Here is a 17,831-nt window from a genome sequence, read left to right on the forward strand (position 1 = left end):
AACATTTAGCATTCATATAGGAACTTCTCAGTTTATATTTGTTTGCCAATTCTTTTTAGAGTCATTTGCTGTTTTGCTAATATTTTAGTAACATTTTGCTAACTGTTTTTTCTTTTTTGAGTCGGGATCTTGCTCTGTTGCCCAGGCTAGAGTGCAGTAGCATTCTTATCATGGCTCACCATAGCCTTGAACTCCTGGGCTCAGGTAATCCTTCTGACTCAGCCTCCTGAGCAGTTGAGACTATAGGCGTACACCACTACACCTGGTTAATTATTATTATTGTTATTATTTGTAAAAATGAGTTCTTGCTATGTTGCCCAGGTCATTCTCAAACTACTGAGACTACTCCTACCACAGCCTCCAAAAGTACTGGGATTACAGGTGTGAGCCACCATGCCTGGCCAATTTTGCTAACATTTTAGTAGCATTGAAGTCTTGGGGCAAGTTTTACTTTATGCCCCCTTTGATGAATTTGTGAATTTTATCAATTAACCAAAATTTGTTGCCTTTACTCATTTATAAAAGTTATAGTAATTGATTCTGGATAGGAATTTTTAATAACTTTTTGAAAATTCTGTGGTTTTATTTGAACAGTTTTTTGTTTTGGTCCTCATGACATCCTTTTACCAAATGCTTAATTTGTCTCTGCTTGGTCCTGTTATTACAGTAGGAGGGCTTTAGGTGAGAATGGTGGCACCCTCTACTGGGGGGAGGCTGAAGAGGAGCATCAGCAAAACACATTTTGGGGAATGATCTAGAGAAGGGGGATACACAATGGTAAAGGGGAGAAGATTAAGGAAGGCATGGCCAGCATGGGGTGGGGGCAGGAAAAGGGAAGGGTAGACGGGAAGTAGAGGGTGACTGGGACACAGAGGAGGAAAGACAGAGGGGCAGAGAGACAGCAAGACAGTGACCACAGAGACTTAGAGACAGAGGGGGAAAACCCGAAGGCCCCAGATGTTGGGCCCCCTGCAACTTTCTGGTTCCTGCTAACCCATTTAATGCAGGTTATTGTAGAACTATGTAGGGTTACAATGATCATGCAAAGTTTGTGGTACACAGTTAAACTTGATATATTCATCAAAATGATTGATTGGCAAATGAATTCTTTGGCAAATTGGCTTCAGGCATATTGTCCACTACTTTATTGGGCATTCCTTGAAATGAACACTCAGTGGATCAATGGTAAATAAATTGACCCAGGGCTATGATTTATAGGCATGTGGGTTGCCGGTTAGAGGCCATAACTGATTTAAGTGGCGATAGCTAAGGGTTCTGTGGCAGACTGAACTGAGTCTTGGATGAGCAAACCATTGAGTAGGGAAGAGTTTCCAGGCATAATGTGAGAGAATAGGGGTGATTGAGTGTGACACATTCCAGGATGGGCAAGGGATGGCAGGCAGTGAGCTGGTTAGGCAGGCAGGGGCCAAAGATAAAGGATCTTGTGTGTCTTCTGAAGTTAGAAGGAACATTAAATGAATTTATAAAAGCACAATGACTAGATATGTACTTTAGAAAGATCACTCACATTAACGTGGTTGGTTATTTAGAAAAGTTTATGTCTGGAGGAAAAGAGACTGATTCTTAAATTCTCTCAATGTTTTAGGTATTTGGTGAAGAGAGGTTAATAAAAAGAAGTGGTAAAGAAGATGGAGATTTAGATTTAGGCATCATTTGTGTCCAGAACTAACAATTAACACTATGGATTGTAATGAGACTCTCTAGACAGTCAAAGAAACAAGACAGCTTGGGTACTAGAACATGGAAAGGGCAGAAGAGAAGTCTGCAGAGAGTCCTGAATCTGTCAGAGAGGTGGTGGGGCACCAGGCAGGTGTAGGAAGGAGAAGTGGGGAAGATTTGAACTAGACGTGAAGAATTAAACATGTCTGAATTGACCTGGCTTACAGCTCTTCAGGCACTTGCACATACTAAATGCTTATGTTTATACCTCTATGGCCCAGTGAATACTGAACTACTCAAGAGTTAGAAACAGACCACATTTTGTAGGCTCAGTCTCTCGCTCACAAAATATATTCCTTATATGTGGACTAGAAATAGCCACAATAAGCATACGCTGTGAGGTATCCAGCATAGGCAGGTTGAATGAACTATTAAAGCCAAGTACATCAGGAAAACATGGCTAGAACAAACTCCCAACTTTTTTCTTCCCCTCAGTGTTCATTGGACTCTACCACCAATGAATTCAGTATTCCTTCCAGAAGGAAATCAAACTTGCTAGGCACTGAGAGATTTTGTTTCCAGACTTCAGGGGAAAGTACCCTTCTGTTAGACCCTGTGAGTCAATAGTTTGCTGAGTGACTTCTGAGCATCTATACACTTCTGCCCTAGGGGAACCCAAACTGTTATCTCATATGGCAGACTGGGCCTGGCATTGATAAACACAGCTGTTGTTCTGCCTCTGTTCATCAAAACCTTCTACATTTTTGAGACTCACTTCTTTGTAGGAATACCCTCATCCTATATTAGTTCCAGATTTCATATATTTTCCTTGAACTACTAGGCATGTATTTTATGGTCTGATTTGATTAGTTTAATTATCATCTTTTAAAAACATTTTATTTATTTATTTTAAAGATGAGGGTACAATTCAGGGTTGGGTACATAAGTGATCATCATTCAGGTAAAGTTTGGGTCTTTTAATGTGTACATTCCATTGGGAGCAATGTGTTTTTGAGTTGGGGAACACATGACAGTCACATTTAATACATGTATGTATATGTCGTTAATGAGATGGTTTTTGTCCATGAACCTAATGCCATTATTGCCAAATTATTAATCCATCAGACTTCCCAAGAAGTCTTATAATATTGTGACCCATGGTTTATGAATAAGACATTAAAGTGAGAGTAAAATTATGGAACAAAAGTAAGAATTATTTCTTTTTAGTCCTGTGTTTAGTTTATCAGATAACACATTCTCCCAATGATATCCCTAATATTTAAATCCTCATTTATTTTTATCTGATCCATTAGCATATTACACTTTATAAAAGGAATTAGTGTAATATATAGAAAGAAACAGAAAATTATGTGAACTATCCAGATAAGTTAGGGTATCCTTATAACCTAAGAAGTCTTTGACAAGTATTGCTTTTATATTCATCACATTATTTGGATCTAGTACAGCAACGGCAGAAATAAATAACAAAAATAACTAGAATGACATCCATATATGGAAATAAAAATATAGTACAAATAACTCATGAGTCATAGAATAAAATATGACAAAAATTAAGAAGTATTAAGAATTTAATGATATGAAAAACACCATAGAGCAAGTAGTGGGATGCAGCTAAAGCAATACATAGACAGAAATAGATAGTTTTAAATATCTACATTAGATAAGGAGAAAGCCTGAGAATTAATGCTCTGGGCATCCAAATTAGGAAGTCATAAAAATATTCACAGGATATCCTAAAAGAACGTATAATAAAGGAAATAAAAAGTATGAACACAAATAAGTGGAATAGATGAATTATATTAAAGGACTGATGAATTCAAAGGTTAATTTACTGAAAAGACTAATGAAACAGACAAACCTCTGACAAGATTAAAAAAATAAATGAGGCCAAATCAGTATCAGGAGTTAAAAAATGTAACTACAGATACAGTATGGATTAGAAAGAAGATATTTAAAAATTAAATAAAGACATTTGAAAACTTTGAGTTATATACTTTACTGAAATACACAGTTAAGCTTTACAAGTATATAACTTACTGAAATGGATTCAGAAATAACTAGACAATTCAAATAGTTCTAAATTATCAAAAAATTGAATCATCAGTTAAAAAATCACAATAATGAAAAGATTAGGCTTTGATGATGTATATCTGAACTCTACCTATATGATATGAATCTTTCCAGAGTATAGAAAAGGATGAAATGCTACCCAACTTATTTATGAAATTAGCATACTTTGATACCAAAACGAAGCCATGATCAAGCTTGGACTATCCCAGGAAAATAGTGTTGGTCATCATTTGATTCTCTATTAATGTAATATGTTACATAAACATATAAAATGGTTACATTCATATGAGAATATAATAAAAGTAGATAAATATATTTGACAAAATTTAGTATCTACTCATGATGAAGATCCTTATCAAATTAAAAATATATAGGAACATTTTTAATGTAATAAATGGCATAGAGGAAATATCTATAGTAAACTTGATACTTAATGCTGAAATGTTGAAATAATTTACTTTATGAGCAGGAACAAAGCAAAGATGTCCACTATCACGTGTTTTATTCTTGATTTACTGATTTACTAGCTAGTATAATAAAGGCAAGGAAAATAAATGAATAGTATATTTACTAACAAAGAAGAAACAAGAGCACTATTCACCAATGATACAATTATGAAGAAAATACAAAAGAATCTACAGATAAATTATTACTTAAAAATTAAGCATAGTTGTTTCAAAAGTTGATATATTATAGCTATCTTGCCATTTATCAGTAAAAACAGAAAATGCAATGTAAACATTAAAAAACAGGGTTCTAACTATCGTAATACCATAAGAAAAGGATTGACAATAGTGGGAAACTGCGGAGGCAAGGAGGTGGTGGGGAGGTGGGAGTGACAGTAGTCGAAATCTGCCTGGGGGGGAACACCTCACCAACAAGGGTACCTGCACAACAAATATTTGTGTACCCAGCCCTGAATTGTACCCCATAATTTCAAAATAAAAAAATTTAAAAGTTAAAAAAAAGCAAGGTTCTTAGAAACAACTCTAATAGACTATATTCAAGTTCTTTTTAAAAGAAATTATAAAACTTTATTAGGAGATATTAGAGAAGACAAATCAATGGAGAGATTGCTCATTTTCATTCAGAGGAAAACTTGGCAATATAATGTTGTAATTTATCATAATTAATTAACAGATTTTATAAAATTTCAATAAAAATTCCAAGAGCTTTTTGGGAAGTGTGGTAGGTGACTTGATCAACTGTTTCTAAAATTTATTGGAAGAGCAAATGGCTAAGAATAGTAAATACACTTTTGGTTACAAAAGAACAAGATGGGTGACTTGCCCTGTTAGATATCGAGATGTATTACAGGTATAATGCTAAAACTTGCAAATTCAAGTGTGGTTTTGTCTGAAGTGCACAAAACTGACGAGTAGAGCAGAATAGTGATTCAGAAACATACTCATGCACAAAGAGAAATGTAATATGTGATGTGGTTTCAGATCAATGGAGAAAGGTTAAACTCTCTGACAGATGGTTCTGGGACAATTGGTTATCCCTAAAAGATAATTGGATACCTACCTCACACCCCACTCAAAAGTCAATTACAGGTGATTAAGGATTTAATTGTAAAAGTCAAAGCTAAAAAATATTTAGAAAACTGTTTGGAATATCCTTTTGAACCTGGAGTTCAAAGGAATTTCCAAACGTTTCCAAACTTGCTAATTTAGAATATATTAAAATGAAAAATATATATTCATCAAAAGACATCATAAATAAAGTGAAAAGACAAACCATAGACTGAGAGAAGCGATTTAAATTCATATAGCAGATAAAGAATGCATATAGACTTTTATAAAGAAAGACAGGCAGTTCAGTAGAAAAGCGGGTCAAAAGCAGTCAAATCACAGAAAGAACTAAGGGAGTAGATTCACTCTTATTGTGAATCTGAGAAATGAGAATTAAAATCATAATAACCCTCTGAATTGGTGAAAATTAGAAATTTTAAAACTCCAGGCAAGGCTGTAGAACAGGAGTGTTCAACCTTTTGGCTTCCCAGAACCACATCAAGTAAAGAGGAATTGTCTTGGACCAAACAAACGTTATGTAATATAGTTAGTATATGTACATAATGACTTCTTTTATTTTTAAATATAAAGCTTAGAAAAAAAAACTCTAGTTTTCTATTATAAAGTTTAGAATAACAATATAAAACTAGTGGGAGATTTGACATTGTTTTTGTAAAACTAATCAATCCATGTCTGGTTCAAGGGAAGTGGTTGCAATTCTTAGTGAGTTCATAAGGTGCTCATTAGAAATATTGGTTTGATTTTTGCTCTTTGCATGCTTCATAACTGAAAACAGCTACTCACAAATTTGCTGCCAAAAAGTGATGTCATGAATAAGGTGTGATGGAGAACTTCAAAAATGGAACGTGCATGGGATCATGAAGGAAATAAATGCTAAAAAACACATGACATTAAAAGATTTCATGGGGCCATATTACTAGCTGTCCTGGCCACCTGAAGGCTAGCAGTTGGACATGCCTGCTGTAGAGCAGTGGGAATCACATGTATGACTGCTTTGGAAAGCCGTGGCATTACCCGGTAAAGTTCAAAAGTTGAAGTTGTGTATTCTTAAAAAAAACAAAACTCTGTTGTCTAGTTTGGAGTGCAGATCAGGGCTCACCACAGTTCGACCTCCTGGGCTTAGGCAATCCTTCTGCTTCAGCCTGCCAAGTAGCTGGGACTACAGGCATGTGCCACCACATCCAGCTAAGTTTTTGATTTTTTTTTTTTTTTTTTTTTTTTGTAGAGTGAGGACTTGCTACGTTGCCTAGGCTGTTATTGAACTCCTGGGCTCAAGTGACCCTCCTGCCTCTGTCTCCCAAAGTGTTGAGATTACAGGCATGAGCCACCGTGCCAGCCCTGAAGCTGTGTATACTTTTGAAACAATCATCCCACGTTAGATATGAATCCTAAGAAATGTTCATAAATGTGCACAAGACATATTATAGCAGCATTGCTGGTAATGATGAAAGAACTGGAAATAATGCAATTGCTCATTAGCAGTAGACTGGATGAATATGGTAGTCTATTCATGTAATGGCATATTACACGGCAGAGAAAATAAACTACAGTCACTCACACCCGCATTGACACATCGTAGCAACATAATGTTTGGTGAAAACAAAGTTGAAGAACAATAACTAAGGCATGATTCTATTTATATAAGCTCTCCAAACATTTGGAAATAATATATTGTTTAAAGATTCAAATATGATAAACTCATAAGGAAAAGCAAGGGAATGGTAAACATAAAACTCGGGATGCTGATTATTTCTGGGTGGAAGGTGGGGTAGGGAGTAGGATAGTATTAGAAAAATATCCTCGCCGGGCTCGGTGGCTCAGCCTGTAATCCCAGCGCTTTGGGAGGCCGAGGTGAGTGGATTAACTGAGCCCGCGGGTTCGAGACCCTCCTGGGCAACTTAGTGAGACCCCCATCTCTACCATAAATTAAAAAAAATTAGCTGGGCGTGGTAGGGCGCACCTGTAGTTCCAGCTACTTGGAAGGCTGAGGCGGAAGGGTCGTGGAGCCCAGCAGGGCGAGGCTGCGGTGGCCGGGAGCGGCCACTGCACTCTAGTCTGGGTGACAGAGTGAGACGCCAACTCAAAAAAAAAAAGAGAAAAATATCCTCAAGAGCTTTAGCAATTCTGATTGTTTTATTTTATAAGCTAAATGATAGGTACCCAGTTGTTCATATTATTATTCTTTGTATATTAACATATGTAATAAATATTCTTTTTTTTTTTTGAGTTGGAGTCTCACTCTGTCGCCCAGACTGGAGGGCAGTGGCCGCTCCCGGCCACCGCAGCCTCGACCTGCTGGGCTCCGGCGATCCTTCCGCCTCCGCCTTTCGAGTAGCCAGAATTACAGGCGCACGCTACCGCCTGGCTGATTTTTTGATTTTATTGTAGAAATGAGGTCTCGCCTGCCCAGGAGGGTCTAGAACCCGCGGGTTCAGGCAATCCACTCACCTCAGCCTCCCATAGGCGCAGGATTACAGGCTGAGCCACCGAGCCCGGCTTGTAATAAATATTCTTTTGTATCACTTCAATATTTAATAAAAACAATTCAAAGAACATTTGATAAACAGTCTATAATGCTGTTAACTCAATAATGTTTCCCTTCTTTAATTACTAAACTAGATTTTCTACAGTTGTTTTATTTTGCTGCCTGCAATTTAGATATTAAAGAAAGTTCAGCTAACAAAGAAGTTTGTTCAGAGAGGAAAAAAATATTCCTTCATATTGTTGGGCTTGTAGAATTGAGGATGAGAATAGAAACCAGTGTTTTGCACGTAGCAAGTGGTCAGAAAAGGGCTGGGTTTGAATTACAATAACAGAAAAAAAGCAAAACCAACTGCAACTTTCTCAAGCAATAAAAGACTTGGTTTCAGAATTTTCAACGAAGGTTTCTTTCTCCTTAGTTGCTCTGCCTGTCCTTAAGCTGGTTTCCTGCATTCTACCATTGGAGGGAACCCAGGGAATCCAACATCCTGACAAGTTTGGCTCTGGGTTCAGAAAGAGGTGGTGTGGAGTGGAGCTGAGGATTTTGAGCTGCCCGGCCCCTGGGGTTGCTGCGGGACACAGCAGGAGAATCTGGGCACACAAGGAGGCCAGGCTGGCAGAATGAGAAGAAACTGAGGGTGGAAAAATTACCAGCAATTTTGAGCATGCTGCTAGACAATCTAGTTAATTTATTTCTAAATAATTAACTTGAGGACCTCAATTATCTAGATTCTCAATCAGCTACCATCAACTTCATTATCACCATGATTACCACCACCAAGAGCATCTTAAGCAGAACCACAGATCCTGCTCAAAGTCCGTTTTTTATTTATTTTGCTGTTTTTTAATTTATGTATTTATTTCATTTTACTTATTTATTTTTGAAGCATCATATTTGCTTATTTTAATTTTAATTTTATAGATGGTTACAATTCAGGGTTAGGTGTACAAATGGGGAAAGATGTGGGGTACAATCAGGATTAGAAAATCGGAGCCTAATCTTTCAAGAGCTCATGAATTAGTAGTGAAGATGAAGATGGGGCTAAGAAAAGGTTTAGACAAATGAACTGACATCAAACTAGGGATATTGGTTTAGTGACAAATTCTACTGCTTGCATTTGTTGGCTGTTTTTGATTTGCTTTCTTTCACTTTATAGGCTAAAGCCATACAGACCGTTTCCACGAGCTTTTGCACTCCATCCTGTAAATCAAGCATGCTGAGAATGATTTCTTCATAGTCACTGAGATCATACTTTGAACATAAAAAATTAAAGCAGTAATTTAAGTTTCATAGAATTTTATTCATGTAGAATACTAAGCTAATTATTTGCTCCTTTTGGACACAGCAAATATTGCTAATGTATCATAGTCACATGTTTATTATCTTGTTTGATGTATAATATTCAACTCTATTTTAATATACTTTTCCCCCTTGTGGGCTTGGCTATTCACTGCTATTCCAAATGTCTTGTCATTGATGAGATCTTGGGGTAGGTCCTCGGGTGCAAGGGAAAGAGCAAGAGCTTGAGTTTAAATCCTGATTCCATCACTGACTGATTGTTGGACCCTCAGAAGTTGTTTAAAACCTCTGAGCCTCAGCTTCCCCATCTATAAAGTGTGCATAATAATTTTCAAATAAAATGTACAGTACATAGTAATTGCTTCTTAAATGTTAATTCCTTCACTTATAAAAAATAGCAAGATGTGTTAAATTATTTGACAAAAGTAAATAGAAGGTGAAACAAATACATTCCACTTCCCTTGCTCTCATAAGACCTTCAGAATTTCAGGAGGGCTGCTACTGCAGTCACAATTTTCCCATAGGGCAACAAAACTCTGGGATTTGGTCCTGACACTCGAGTTGCAGGTTCAAATCTCTGCCCTTTTGTGCCTTCACTGGTAGTGGGCTTTTTTTTTTTTTTTTTTTTTTTTGAGATGAGAACATTGTACACAAAATATAACATTTTGGAGTGACAAATGAAATTTCTTAGTGTTACAGTAAAGATAGTACAGAAAAATGATTCAACTGGAGAGCAACAGAAAGTAATGTGATTAAGCATTGAGAAAAAGCAGCAAAAACCTAGAGATGGACAAGTCAAGTCAATTTTCTGTTGCTCTGTTTGGTGTCATGATGAGCACTGGGACTTTGTTCAAGCAATAGTTGCCTTCCAGGCTGCAATTTGATTTAAATATCATGACATTGTTTTTTCTATAATTAAGGTAATATAGCATATTACAAGCATTTGGAAAATAAAGAAGTGAAAACCATACTTTTCCTTACATACTTTTTGCCTATGTATATTTTTTTGTGGTTGCAATCAACTTGCTTTTTCAGTTAATATTATGTCAAAGCATTTTAAAGTGCTAAGTGGTATAATAAATTGAATGATTTATTTTACAGACTTCCTATTGTGAATTTTCAAGTTGCTTTCAACTTTTTACTGTAAAATATAATTGTTATAAGAACAAGTTTGCTTTCGGAATGTTTCAAAGGATTTTGATCTGTAGGGCAATTCATATTTTAAAAGAATAAACGAAAGATCTAGCTCTCAAAACAATATTCAAGTGAAACCTCCTCAAATTATTTTCCTTGTGCCCAGCACCATTTCTCAGTCCTGATTTCCATCAGATTCTTCCTGATGTGTGACTTGCTTAAATTGCAATATGCTGATAAAGGCAGTTATGTTTAAATTTAGCTTCATCTAACCCAAATAATAGTACAAGGTCAATGAGAAAGAGAGAGACTAAATATTTAGAAATGGCTAGAGAATTTTAGGAATACATTTACTCCCTAAGTCCAAATGAGAAGACCAGATCGAGCTGCATGATGTCACTTTGTCTTCCATTAACATTGCCTCTGCCCTTTATCACTCTCTCTTTATTCTTTCATTTCTCCCCTCCCTCCAAGACTATTCTTCCAAGGATTTTGATGCCTTCACCGATTTGGCCACCCTCTTTTTGTCCTCTTGTCGTTTCTGTTTTCCTTGCTTGCTGTATGCCCAGCACCCAGAAATGCAATTTTCATCACTTTGGTCAGTATTTACTGAGCACCTACTGTGTGCCAGGTACAGCATCAGGTGCTGGGAATTCAACAGGTGCTAGAAATAAAACATGGTCTGCTTGGGTAAAGAGGATGGTGGGGTGGGGTTCTGCTTGGATATCTGAAGACTGAGCTGGAGTTAGCTAAGCAAGGACCTGGCACGAAGGGCATTTCCTACAGGGAACAGCCTTTGCAGAGCTTTGTGGTGGGAGTGAGCCAGTAAAATGCAAGGAGGAGGAGGGCCAGTGTCTGAAGCCCTGATCCTTTAGTGTAGTCTGTGCAAAACATAAAGGCCGGCTGGGCTGCCTAACGCTTCCCTGTCACCATCCTCTCTGGGGAGTCAGGTTAAATGCTTCTGAGAAGTGCCCGAAGTTCCAGTGTGTTTACCTTTTCTCATCGTGTCTGTAAGATGAAGAGGTCCGGCCACTGGTCCATATAAACATCTTAGAGGATGTGGGTCCAGGGGCTCCTTTTCTTATGGTGGAGGTCCTGGAGGAGCGGCAAAAAGACCTAGAAGAGGTACACTTAAGGTTAACAACAACCAGTGACTCTCAGTGAAATGTGTCTCTTAAAGAGCACTAGGTATCTGTCTGGCAGGAAATTGACAACTGTAATATATAAGGAATTCAAACAACTCAGTGACAATAAAAAAAATAATCTAATAAATGTGGGCAAATAATTTGGATAGACATTTTTCAAATAAAGACAGACAAATTGACAATAGGTATATGAAAAAATTCTCAATATCACTGATCATCAGATAAATACAAATCAATACAACGAGATATTATCTAACCTCATTTAAAGTGACTGTTATCCAAAAGACGAAAAATAGCAAATGCTGGCAAGGTTGCAAAGAAAGGAGAAGCTCATACACTGTTGGTGGAAATGTAAATTAGTACAGTCACTGTAGAAAACAGTGTGGAGAATTTTCTCACAACTAAAAATAGAACTACCATGATCCAGCAATCCCACTTTGCAGTATTAATTCAAAAGAAAGAAAATCAGTACATCAAAAAGATATTTGCACTCCTGTATTTATTTCAGCACTATTCACAATAGCCGAGATATGGAATTAACCTAAGTGCCCATCAATAGATGAGCTAATAAAGAAAATGTGGAATATCTGTACAATGGATTACTACTCAATCATAAAAAAGAATAAAATTCTCCCATTAGCAGCAACATGGATAGAACTGGAGGTCATTATATTAAGTGAAATAAGTTGGGCACAAAAAAGCACAATGCTTCATGTTCTCACTTATATGTAGGAGCTAAAAAAGTTGATTTCATGGAGGTATAAAGTAGAATGGTGCTTATAAGAGACTGGAAAGGGTAGAGAGGAGGGGTATAAAAGGTGGTTGGTAAGTAGGTACAAAAATACATTTAGATGAAAAAAATAAGTTTTGGTGTTCTGTAGCACAGTGGATTGACTATAATAAACAATGATTTATTGTATATATAAAAATAGCTAGAGGAAAATTTGGAATGTTCCAACACAAAGAAGTGATAAAAGTTTGAGGTGATAAATATCCTAATTACTCTGATTTGATCACTACACATTGCATGCATGTATCAAAATATCATATATACCCCCAGAAATATATACAATTATTATATATCAATAAAATAATATCAATAAATTTTTTTAAAAAGAGCATCAGGTTTTTGATGCTGTGGGGGTAGTGGCTCTCAATCCTGGATGCCTGTAAAAAGTGACTGGAATATTTTAAGAAAGACTGAAGCCTAGTCTGTCTCTCTCAGAAATTTGTATTCCAGTTTTTTTTTTCCCCAAAAAAGTCTCTCCAGTTGTTTCTAATGCCCTGCTGGGGTTGAAAGCCACTGCCTCAGGAAAACATGGTTTTCTAATTAATGTTAAAATCATCTTTCCCCCAAAATGTCTTTTTCAAAAATATAATTTTAACATAGTTCTTTATTCTGTAGCATGCTATATTTTCCCAAAATTTTGGCTCAGATTTTAATACTAAAATTTGACTTCTTTCTTCTTCAAAGTATGTTTTTTTTTTTTAATGCTGACAGGTGAGACATGTTGGTGATGAAACATCATCTTTGAAATGTGCTCTACTTTTTCTAATATTGTGGGTTCTGCTCATGGCAGCTGACTCTCTGCCTAAGAAAACCACAGCAGGAGTATAGCATTAGATGCTCACTGGCTCTCAGAGACCAGGTTTAGAGAATCCTGAGTCAAGATATTTAAAACGTTTTGTTCTTTTGGTTATAACTTGGCTTTGGGTGAAGTTCTTTCATCTTCAAGCACAGCACTGAAAATAGTTAGCTATTATTATTTACTTTCTACATAAGAATAATTTTCTAGAGTTAGAAGCAAAATATAAAAATCTTAATCATATATAAAAAAGTTAAAAGGATATTTAACACATTAGACCAGGAAGAAAGACAGGTGATTCCTTCAGGGATGCACCGTTGTTAGTGGCTTTCATTTTCAGTTAAGCACAATATCAATGGCATGCATGAGAATGGAAATAATATTAGCTACTATATACTCTATTAGCTACAACTATAAGCCAGGCGCTTTGCATATATTACCTATGAACATAGCACACAATGCAGATGCATACATCAAATGTTATGTTTATGCAATGAAAACTCTGCAAGCTGAGTAATGCTATTATTTCCAGATTATAAATGATGATTTCAGGATCTTTGCTTACACTTAGAAAAGGAAGAACTATGCTTCAAATCAAAATCTGCTTGACTCTAATTCTTTCATTTTTTTAAACTAAAAACTTAAAAAAAATTTTTTTTCAGACTTGAGGTGGGTATTATTATTATCTCCATTTTACAAACAAAGAAGTGGGAATTTTCAGAGAGGGTAAGTGTTTACCCACAGTTGTACAATTATTACTATTTAAAAAAATTTTATTTTTAATATGTGAGGTAAAATTCAGGGTTGGGTATACAAATGTTCATTATGCGGGTACCATTGTTAATGAGGTGTGCCCCCCGCCCCAGCAGTTTCCCACTACTACTGATCCTGCTCCTGCCCTCCCCTGGCAGTTTCCCAATATTGCCAATCCCTTTCTTATAGTATTACGATAGTTGTTCAAGATCCGCTTATGAGTAAGAGCATGTGATACTCGGTTCTTTGTTTCTGTGATAGGTCACTCAGTATTATAGCCTCTGATTCTTGCTACTTTGCCCAGACTGGAGTTCGGTGGCTTTTCATAGGCACCATTATAGCTTACTGCAACCTCAAACTCTTGGTTCAAGTGATCCTCCCTTCTCAGCCTCCCGAGTAGCTGGGACTACAGGTGTTCACCACTGGGCCTGGTTTACCTCCAGATGACCTGAGGATTTGTTGCAATGCAGATTCTGATTCAGCAGGTCATGGGTGGGGCCTGAGATTCTGCCCTTTCAACAAACACTCAGGTGATACCGATATTGCTGGTCTGCAGACAATACTGAATAATAGCAAGGGCTCAAAGTATGTGGTTGGTTATAGGACCAGTTTTTTTCACTAGCTAGATATGTGACCTTGAGAAAGTCACTTAACATCTCTAGGACTTGATCTGTACCATGGAAAGTTTGAAACAGATAACTTCTAAGATTCCTCTCAGCTCCAACATTTTGTGATTCAATAAATTGGAGGACGAATCTAAGCCATACGCCAAATCATTGTGTATTGACTTTCTGGGACTAGGTTTGGGAATAGATTTTCTTCTATAACTCTTGGCTCAACATCAGAGACACAAGGGACAGAGGCGGTAGGGGCTTGGTAACCAATATAAATGCAAGAAGTCATAAATCTACCCTTGGTCTCTTAGGATAATGGTGGGAATGAAAGTTTCCAGCTGTATGAATGCCCTAGACCATTTTTGGAAAGATTTAGAAACTGAATCTGCTAGCTCGTTAAGAGACTTAGATCTGTGGTATTTAAAGTTATTTATGTTCCTTTTTGAACATCTTTAAAACATCAAATAGGATGGGGATTAAATCTGTTATTAAAACCAGTAAGCCTTCAGAAAATAAGAATAATTTTAATTTAAATGGAATGAATTACTTCATAAGTATGAGCGCTGGCTTAAACTTTCAGAAAGTTATTTCAACATGGATTTTTGGTGGACTCATGATCACTTTAGTCCTTCCTCCAAAGGACTTGGGGCATGGGGTAGCCAAATAAAAGTGGCACAATTTAAGTCTAGGTAAACTAATATGTTAATGAGTGCGTCCTATTACTGGCTATTAGCCAGCATTTAACAGACACACCACACAATTATAAATGCTTTGAAATCATTCTAAGTGAAAGGGGCTGCAGTGAGTTCAATAAATTTAGAATATTTTCCCGACTGTGTCATTATTCTAGCATTGCAAGCTTGCTTTGTTGTTTTAAGATGATATAGAAAGAGGGAGATGAAAGATATATTTATTCTAATTAACTGTCTAAATCTTGTTGGCAAGGACTGACGGACTCCTCAGTTGTTCCAATATGTTTCTCCACCCCATTTTCTTTCGTAAAGACAAACTGTTATTTCAAATCTGTTTAGTTTATTGTTAATTAAAAAGAAAGGAAGTAGCTGCTTTAAGGACAACAGTGTAAAGGTTCTGTGGAGGCTGAACAAATTTCCAGGCTTCAAAGAAACACCTAGAATTCAAAATATGTTGATAGAAGGTGGTTTGGAGATTCTCTCCTAGTTCAAATACGGCCTTCCTGAACTCCTTAAGTAATTCACTCAACTTTATTCACTTTATAAGACAAGGAATTTTTTATTTGAATTGTGATTAGGAAAGAAGTGAAGAAACAACAAAAAAAGTACTTTATAAAATTTTGTTATTTGGAATCCTGGCATATACAGAGATCTGTATTATATTAGTGACTACACAGAGCTGTGGCAGAGGGGAAGCCTGGGTCTAATTCCACCATTCAGTGACCTGGAAACTGGGGAAACCTGGCAGAATCATTCCTGGATGACTGCAGATGAGGATGGTCTGAAAGTCAAAACTCCAAAAGATGTCATCTCAGCCTGGAATGAAAGGAAGGAGTGAGTGAGACTGTGAAAATTACTTTACCGGGAATTTACAAAGGGCCTCTTTCCATGTCTGAGCCCACATCTTGCTAGTTTCTGTGTTCATGAGGCAGTTCTGACTGTGCCCTCTGCCTACCTCTCCTGCCTGGTGAATGAGTTACCCTGTTTCCAAATCGTGCCAGATGTCCTCTCTTCTGTGAAGCCTTTTCTGACCCACATGAGCAGCTTCCTCATCTCTCTACTCCCACTTCTTGGTACTTAACCTCTGCTAAGGCACGGTACAATTTATCCTGCCCATACACAAATCTGCCTCCCATGCTAGGTTAGAAGCATCTCTAGGGCAGGACTGTATCTTATGTACCTCATGGCACAATGCAGCACATGCAGCAACACACTGTTGTATTGGCTGCCTTGACCATGTATCTACGGGGAATGTGACCAGTGGTCTCCTCTGTTGGGTGTGACTGATGTCTCATTTCTGACCCTTCCCTTAGCCTGAGATGTCATTCCTTCTTCCCAATCCGCACTCCTTCTCCTGATTGTCCTGCTCCCTTTGTGCCTTTCATTGACTTGGACAGAAAGTTTCTATTGCTTGCTGAGTTATCATTCAAAAGTTTCCCCTCATTGTTTTAGTAGAAATGAAGTCTTGCTATGCTGCCTAGGCAGGTCTCAAACTCCTGGGCTCAAGCAATCCTCCCGCCTTGGCCTCCCAAAGTGCTGGGATTACCAACACACCACCATGCCCAGCCAGGTTTTCTTTAGACAAGGCAGCATGGCCTAATGCAAACAAGATGAGCAAGAGTGCCAGTGGGACCATTTGTTAGTTTGCCTCTTGGCATCACCACCTACTAACTGTGTGACTCTGGACAAGTCAGTTTAACATCTTTGAGTTTTAGTTTCCTCAACTGTAAAAATGGAAATAATCACTCATACTTTTCTGGGTTTCTTGGAAGATTAAATGTAATAATATATGCAGTGGTTACCTAAAGTAGATTGTAGCACATAATGGGTACATGCTAACCAATAGTTTACTTCTTTTCTTCCCCTGGTATCACATTTAAAAGCCAATGGATGAATTTTCTCTTTAAAAAAAAAATCCAGTCAAGTTGCTTTGTGCATGTTCGCTGAGATTCTTGATTTTTTCTCCTAGGTGTCAGTGGCACTCAGTAGAGGAAAAGCAGTTTTCTGAGATATTAAAATGATGAAATCTGAAGTACTTCCGCATTAACATGAAATTCTGATACCCATTATGAACAAGAAAAACATGAAGACAGTGTCTCTGAGTGCTGGCCACATAGTCGAATCATCTGGAAGAACTTAAAAAAAAAAATACTGGTACCTGGGTCTCATTTCAGACCAGTGAGAACCTTTGGAGTTGGATCCCTGGCGTGCCTGTATTTTTTTTTTGAGTTGGATTCTCACTCTGTCACCCAGACTGGAGTGCAGTGGCCGCTTCCGGCCACCGCAGCCTTGACCTGCTGGGCTCAGGCGATCCTTCCGCCTCAACCTTCCAAGTAGCTGGAATTACAGGCATGCGCTACCACGCCCAGCTCATTTTTTTTTTTTGATTTATTGTAGAGATGAGGTCCTGCTGCCCAGGCGGGTCTCGAACCTGCGGGCTCAGGCAATCCACTCACCTCAGCCTCCCAAAGGTGCGGGATTACAGGCTGAGCCACCGAGCCCGGCCTAATACTTTTCTATTCTTGTCTTTTCTTCTGCAAAAAAAAAAAAAGCTGTCCAGGCAATTATGATGTGCAGCAGGAGACACTGCTACAACCTTTCCAGTTCTGATTTTTGTAAGTTGAATTCTTTTTGGATACAGTACTCTCTCTGTATCGAGAAGCTTCTACAGGCGTCACTGTGCAATGGCTTCTTGCTTCCTGACAGTGTTAAGGCCTCAAGGTGACAGCTGCAAGGGCAAGTGAGATATAAGGCAGGGAAAGAACAAAGTAGATTCAGTGTTCTAGTGTCAGTGGCCTTGAGCTATGCATCTAGAATACT

At 37.5% G+C, this 17,831-nt stretch overlaps 1 protein-coding gene across 1 annotated transcript in view; it reads right to left on the minus strand.

Moving 5' to 3' along the window:
• Nucleotides 1–11,336, minus strand: part of KCNMB2 (potassium calcium-activated channel subfamily M regulatory beta subunit 2) — a 39,884-nt gene extending 28,548 nt beyond the window's left edge. The window contains exon 1 of the mRNA XM_008051573.2: nucleotides 11,215–11,336. Coding sequence (XP_008049764.1) covers nucleotides 11,215–11,270 — 56 coding nt within the window. The 5' untranslated portion in view covers nucleotides 11,271–11,336. The remainder of the gene's footprint in view (nucleotides 1–11,214) is intronic.
• Between the last annotated feature and the right edge of the window lie 6,495 nt (nucleotides 11,337–17,831).

The sequence above is a fragment of the Carlito syrichta genome, unplaced genomic scaffold (genome assembly GCF_000164805.1).
Source record: "Carlito syrichta isolate Samal-C Ts95f unplaced genomic scaffold, Tarsius_syrichta-2.0.1 Scaffold199577, whole genome shotgun sequence".
NCBI classification, from domain to species: domain Eukaryota; kingdom Metazoa; phylum Chordata; class Mammalia; order Primates; family Tarsiidae; genus Carlito; species Carlito syrichta.